We start from the raw sequence: 7,590 nt of genomic DNA on the forward strand, positions 1-7,590 counted from the left end.
CTTTTTAATTCCACACACATTAGGCTTCTCCTATTACCTGAATAGGTGGTCCAGTTATACAAGTCCCTTTGGTGTTGTTAAACTTTGGTTAGTCTTTTTTTTTTTTTGCTTTTTTGAGGTAGGGTCCCACTTTAGCTCAGGCTGACCTGGAATTCACTATGTAGTCTCAGGGTGGCCTCGAACTCACAGTGATCCTCCTACCTCTGCCTCCAGAGTGGTGGGACTAAAGGCATGCACCACCACACCCACCTCTGGTTAGTCATTCTCCAGTATAGGTGACTTGACTTGCATACAAATATATCCAGCAATCCCTTCCTAGAATGGGTTCTGTTAAATTAAGTAACTTGTGGCTAGCATTTGTCAGAGCCATAATTTTAATAATAGGAGCATCAGGATTAAATTGTTTATCCTGGTCTTGCTTAGGGACCATCTTAGAAGCCCAGGGGTTGTCTAGGGAATTTACTTTGCTTACTGGGAGGATAACTTTCTGTTGGATAACTGGCAGCTGGAAGGTCATGGTTAGGGACTGTGCTCCCCACCTGAGATATAGTCCTAAACAAAGAGTGCAAGTGTCCCATGTGATGGTATCACTCAAAGTTAGCTGTATCTGAATCCCTCCTTTGTTATCCAAGGGAAATCCTTTTATCTCTTTTTTTTTTCTTTTTTTTTTTTATTAAACTTGGTCAGCATTGTGCATGTGTCTGAAAGAGCCAATGTAAGGCACTATGCTCATGGCCAACAGGGAAGACCCCGCCCCACTGGCAGATGTCACACGCTGTCTGAGGAGCCTTCACTTCTTCCGGGGCTGCTTATCCGGGCAACCCTCGAAGAATTCATTACACATCATGGCGATGCAGGACAGGAAGACACAGTACTCCTGGAAGTCTACCTCGTTGTCCCTGTTGCTGTCCAGGTTGCTCATCAGCTTCTGGAAAGCAGCATCATCTGTCCTTTTCCCTAAGAAGCTGGGCAGCTCCTTAGTCAGCAGCTCCTTCAGCTCTGACTTGTTAAGCTTGAACTTATCACCCTCTTTGCCCGAGTATTTGTGGAAGGTGGACACCAGCACATCTAGGGCCTTCTCCAGGGGACACGCCATGGTGACAGTCAGGACCAGGCCAAAGTAAGGAAGTGCTGAAGAGAGAGATTTGGGGAGAGCCCAGCAATCTGACCTATTTATACCCCTCGAGGCCCTGCCCATGCAGGGGATGGGGGAGCGCAGGCACTGCCCTCCTACCGTTTGGCTGCTGTGGCAAGTGTCACAGCCCCCTCCACCAGGCCAGCCTAGAGCCAAGCTTCCCGTTCCTAGGCAGACAGGCAGGCAAAGGGTGAGCCCCGGGGGTGGGAGGAAGCATCACCCAGTGTCCATAGCTCAGGCATATATATAACTTATATAGGTATTATTTATTTGAGAGAGAGAAAGAGGCAGAGAAAGAGAATGGGCGCACCAGGGCCTCCAGCCACTGCAAACGAACTCCGGATGCATGCGCCCCCTCGTGCATCTCCCTTTTATCTCTTTTACCCTTTGTCTAGTTGTTGGTGGTGGTGGGGGGACTCCCAAGAAGGTGCTGCTGGTGAAATCAACACAGGGCCAAAGCTTTAAATGGGCACAATAATCTCCCCCCAAACCATCTCTTTCTTGGCAGACTATAAATGGCACCCATAAATGGCAAAAGTTGAGAGCCCATAATATTCCTTCCAGATCTTACTTTTCTGTCTGCACCATTGGTCTGGACTTGTTATAATGGGAGAGTTGTAATCCATACACCATCTAAAAGTGGCAGTGCATAATTCATTTTTTGGACTCTGCACAAAAGTCATGAAGGTATCTGGATAAATTCTGCTAGACACTCTTTCCAGAATTTGGGTGAGAATGACCTTTAGGGTCAATTATATGTCAGTCACCCTTGGGAACACTGACACTATTACCATTAAATACAACATTACAACTACCAGGAGCAGGAACTGGTTTATGGTTACTGTCCTAAAAAATGTGGATGGCAACACAAAAGAATTATTATGATAAAATAAAGCTAAATAAAAAGAGCTAGGACAACTGTTTCTGTACAATACCAGTTAATGGAAGTGACTGTGACTGGTGATGAGGAGAGCACAAGACACTCCTGCAACTAGAGGGAAGGGATGACACCACATTCCTCAAAAAGAAACGGACATTTTTGTGGAAGGAAAAAGATAAAATACAAGGCAATAGTAAAGAACTATCTGATCTGGGGAGGCAAAATTCCTCTATGGATCCCATGAAGTGAGAAGAAAAAGCTCATCAGGGTGCTTCTTGAGTGGCCAACAGCTCTTTCTTGGAGACTTTTAGTTGCAATGGACTTTCATGATCTGTTGCTGTTGCCCAAGTCTGGTCTGGAGAGGGGGCAGCCTTTTCATTGGAATGATGAATCCATGGCTTGACACTTGTAACTTTAAGAGCTGAGGGAGTGGTGAGGGTAACTTGACAAGGACCCTCCCATCTTGGGTCTAGGTTTCCCCTGACTGGGACCTTTTTCCAAACCAAGTCCCCTGGGTTCCAGAGATATAGAGGGTCCTGAACCCTTGGAGGGGAGAACAAATTTAGTTGCTTGGCAATTCTTTGAGCAATGTTAGCCAAGTCCCTCATGAACAAGGGGTGTGTGTCAAATCTCTTGGAGATCTTCCAAGTCTGTTGGGAGCAAAGGAGGTGATTGCCCACACACAATACCATGAGGAGAGTGTCCACATTTTCCAGGTGTGCAACAGTACACCTTGGGGCAATAGTACAATAGTACAAGTAACAGAGTATCAGGCCAAGGAAGGCCTGTTTCTTGGCCATGCTTGGCCATTGCTGTTTTTAAAGTCCTGTTCATCCTTTCCACTCAGCCTGAAATCAGGGATGGTACCACATGTGTAAGTCCCAAGTCAGTCCCACTGCCCTGGACACTTGCTGAATGATTTTGCTGACAAAAGCTGGGCCATTGTCTTACCCAGTGCTCATCAGGACCACAAAATGTGGAAAGATTTCTCTGGCCAGAACATGGAACTCCTCTTGGGTCTTTTCTGTGTGGGTGGGGAAGGTCTCTACCAATCCCAAGAAAGTACAGACTATGACCACAAAGTACTGATATTTTTACCCTTTGCTGGGCTGGTTATCTATAAAGTCTGCTTCTAGATGTTCAAATGGGTAGGATCTCTGTTTCTGCAGTAACAATGGGGCCCAAGACCCCTGCTTAAGGTTCTTTTGTGCACACTATAAGCAGGCTCTGCTGACTTCCTGGGTTAACATTGCCAATTTTGGAATTACCAGGTATCTCTCCAATTGGTCTTGTAAGGCCATCTTCCCCAGGTGAGTCATTTCATGGGCCTGCTAGGTGCAGCATCCTTGGGACTGTTATTTCCTCTTTTGAGGCGATTAGCCAGCTCTCAGGATTCTCAGGCGCTCCCTGATCTGTTGCTTCTTTTCTTTCTTCTGCATCATAGACAGGCTGCACCGGGAGCGCTGGGGGTGTGAAGCAAACTTTCTTAGTTATTGCTTCCTGGAGGGCCACTTGTGTGGCTTTTTTTTTTTAATTGACAACTTCTATAATTGTAGACAATAACCAGTGGTAATTCCCTCCTTCCCCCCACAACTCCACTCTCCATCACACTTCTTCTCCCTCTCAATCAGTCTCTCTTTTGCTTGGCTATTTGCCAGCTGGTTTCCTCAGCTTACTCGATCTCAGCCTTTTATGTGTGCCTAGCAATGAACCACTGTCATGGCCCAAGAGGCCAACATGGCTTTTAAGGATTGGAGGATTTGGTCACTGTTTTGAATCTCTTTGCCTCCTGAGGTGAGCAGGCCCCTTCTCGACATATTGCCCCATGAATCTGCAGGGTATCAAAAGCAGACTGAGGGTCAGTATAAATGGTGGCTCATTTCCCTCCTACCAGGTATAATGCTGTTGTTAATGCATGGGGTTCGGCCTTTGGAGTGGACCAGTGATTTGGCAGTCAACCCTCTTCTATAATCTGATGGTCACTGCATACCCAGTGTGATATTCCTCTTGTTGTAGGCTTTGACCCCAATCAGTAAAAAGTTCCATATCCGCTGGGCATGGTGGCACATGCCTTTAATCCTAGCACTTGAGAGGCAGAGATGGGAGGATCACAATGAGTTCAAGGCCAACCTGAGACTACATAGTGAATTCCAGGTCAGCCTGGGCTAGAGTTGAAACCTGACCTTGAAAAACCCAAATATGGTTGGGGAGTTCTTAAATGCTTGGGGCAAATGAGTTCATGTTGCCCCTTTGAACCAGTCTCTGGGTCCTCTCATTTGAAGGCAAATGGATTGGCTAACTTCTGCCAACTTCAGACAGAAAAAGATGTCCTTCAAGTACAGGCATGAAAGACAGCAGCCTTTGGGGGTATTATACTCAGCAAAGTATACAGATTGGGGACCATTAGGTGCAGGGTCTCAGTGGCTTTGTTGACCCTGCAGAGGTCTTGGACTGGCCGATAATCATTGGTTCCTGACTTTTACTGGGACCAAGGGGGTGTTCCATGGAGAATGGATTTCTCTTAGGACTCCCTCATCTTTGAGTCTTTGGATGTGAAGGGCCATCCCAATCCAGGCTTCCGGGAAAATCGAATATTGTCTGTTTCACTGAGGTGGCACCTGGTTTTAGTGCCACTATTATTGGTGGGTGGCCCCTTGCAAGGCCAATTTCCCCCATATGTCCTAGACCTGGGGAAACCACTCTAGGTACCAGATGATATTTGTGGCAACTGTAGTCTTTTCCCCTGTTGTTTCCTGGGGAAGCCTCCACTCCTCTTCTGGGTAGACTTCCAACACAAATACAAGTAAGAGGTCAGGGTTGATTCCAGAACCCAAGTCCATGAACACTGTAGTATTCAGTTTAGATAGCAAGTCTCTCCCTAGTAGAAGCTCTGGGGTCTCAGGTACATACAGAAATTGATGATGGACCTGGTGGCCTCCTACTGAGCACTCTCAAGGCTCATAGAACTGGTACTTCATGGTGGTCCCTGTTGCCAACATGATGGTGATGGAGTCTTTGGTGAGTCTCCCAGTCGGGGAGGGGGGTCACAGTAGAATTGGCTCCCCATGTCCAAAATAAAGTCCATGGTTTATCCCCTCAGTTCAATCCTGACCATGGGCTCTTGGGAGCTGATCACAAATGAGCCTGGTTATCCTCAGTCTGATTTGGAACCCTACTTGGGGTTCTCAATGCTAGAATATGATTGAGTTTTTCCTTTTTCTTGGAGTCTTCAACAATAATTTCCTTTTCTTGGGGTTTTCTCTTTGGGGTATCTGTGTCTTTCCCCAGTTCTGGACATTTGTTCTTCCAATGTCCCTTTTCCCTACAATAGGCACATTGATCTTTGGTTAGGAGATTTGTCTGTACCCTTGTCTTCCTTTTGCTATATTTGCAGCTTCTTTCATGGTGACTGCTAGAATGCGAGCCTTTCTCTCATCATGTTTGTCCATTTCTTTCTTTGCTGTGGCCTCCTTATTGGCAACCACCTTGGAAGCAATTTCAAGATGCTCTCTTATGTTCTTCCCAGCAAAACCTTCTAAGAATTGCTTACAGAATTAAGAAGAACTTACAGAGTATGTCATTAGGCTGACTGAGCAACAGAAGCTATGTTTACCATTGATCTGTTTTCTGGTGCCTCATGGCTAAATGGAGTAGATCTGTGATAAGCATTCCAAAGTCTCTCATAAAATTGGCTGGGAGGCTCCTTTTCACCCTGGGTTACCTCATTCACATGTGTCAAATTGATGTTACTTCTGGCCCCTGCTTTAGCCCCTTCAAGGATGGCTTGTCTCACTTGGTTGAGAGACTGGACTCCCATGACTGTATTCGAGTCCCAATTCTGCCAGTCATTCGGTTTGCAAAGCAAACATTGTTTGCAAAGCCCTCTGGATTCAGTGTCTCAGCTGGAGTCTGTGCCACCAACCATGATCTTGCTGCCTAAAGGACTTCTCACCTTTCTTTAGGGTAATAGAGTGAGGTGAGAAGTTGGTGGCAGTTGTCCCAGGTTGGCCTATGTGTTTCCATGACAGTGGACAAGTCTAATATGGCCTGGGGTTTCTCAGAGGAAGGTAGGGTGTGTTGATGCCTGCTTAGGAGATTAGAGGTGGTGAAGGGCTGGTAGACAAGAGTAGGTGGTGTGTTGACATAGCTGCCACCTGCTTAAAGGAGAGGATGACCTGGCATCAACATATAAACATATAAAAGTGGGCTCCTTGAGGCTCTTGGTTTCCCACCAGGAATAGATGGTAAGACTCTATTGCTGAAGAATCCACATACTTTGGCTGCAAGGCCACTGAGAAATCCTGCTGGAACTGAGCTGATAACCTCCTCCATGTAGACCCACTGACAGAAAACTGGAAGAAGCCATTCTACATGCCGTTCATTGGGAGAAAGAGATACCACCAGTGAAGTCACTCAACAGTGGACACTGCAAGCCTTATAATTGGCCAGCCAGCCCAAATGAGCCAACAGGTGCAATTGTGGCACGTCTTTCATGGTGGAAACCAACTGCCCTCCAATTGGACTGGAGGCCCTCTCCATGGGGCGGAATACATCCCTGATACTGAAAACTTAAAACAGGGGTAGTCATGAGCCCTCGGGGTGTAACATCTGCTGATGTCTAGATAAGTGTATATGCTCTGCTTATCAAACTGCCCAGTAAGCACTTCTCTTAATATTTATACCCTTATATTAATGTTACTCTCACTTTGGGTAGAGAATCTTCTCTTTTCAGATGGCAGTGACCTTGGAATGACTCAGAAGGCTGGAAAGAAGTGGCAGCAGTGCAAAGTATATAACATCTCTATCACACCTTCGAAGGTCAGGGTCTAATGTGGAAGAGGTGGCAGAAAGAATGTAAGAGCCAAAGGAAAGATAGGACTCTTTACAATGTATTCCCCCTAGACACAAAATGGCCTGGATATCCATGACCTCACATTGCCTGACACTACCTATGCAAGACCATCATAAGAGGAGGAAAATATCATGACATTAAAATAAAAGAGACTGATTGAGATGGGGAGGGAATGTGATGGAGAATGGAGTTTCAAAGGGGAAAGTAGCGGGGGGAGGGGGAGGGAGGGTATTACCATGGGATATTTTTTATAATCATGGAATTTGTTAATAAAAAAAATTTGGAAAGAAAAAAACAGAGAAAAAGACAATGGCATCAAAACAAAAGACAGACCAATGGAGAGAGGGAGGCGATATGATGGAGAGTAGAGTTATGAAGAGGAAAGTGGTTGAGGGGAGGGAATTATCATGTTTTATTGTCTAGAAGTATAGAAGTTGTAAGTATGAGGGGAGGGAATTATCATGTTTTATTGTCTAGAAGTATAGAAGTTGTCAGTAAAAAATTATACATTAAAAAATCAAGCCAGGCATGGTGGCACACACCTTTAATCCCTGCATTCAGTAGGCAGAGGTAGGAGGATTGCTGTGAGTTCAAAGCCACCCTGAGAATGCAAAATGAATTCCAGGTCAGCCTGAGCTAGAGTGAGACCCTACCTTGAAAAACCAAAAAATAAAAATAAAAAGTAAAATAAATAAATAAATAAATAAATAAATAAAAATCATT

General features: G+C 45.5%; 1 protein-coding gene across 1 annotated transcript; it reads right to left on the bottom strand.

Moving 5' to 3' along the window:
* Positions 1-682: 682 nt before the first annotated feature.
* LOC101607659 (protein S100-A4) lies at positions 683-1,150 on the bottom strand. Its single transcript, XM_004660494.2, has one exon. The coding sequence runs from the start codon at positions 1,094-1,096 to the stop codon at positions 791-793; it is 306 nt and encodes a 101-aa protein (XP_004660551.2). The 5' UTR covers positions 1,097-1,150; the 3' UTR covers positions 683-790.
* Positions 1,151-7,590: the final 6,440 nt, after the last annotated feature.

This window comes from Jaculus jaculus, chromosome 10 (genome assembly GCF_020740685.1).
Source record: "Jaculus jaculus isolate mJacJac1 chromosome 10, mJacJac1.mat.Y.cur, whole genome shotgun sequence".
Classification (NCBI taxonomy): Eukaryota; Metazoa; Chordata; class Mammalia; order Rodentia; family Dipodidae; genus Jaculus; species Jaculus jaculus.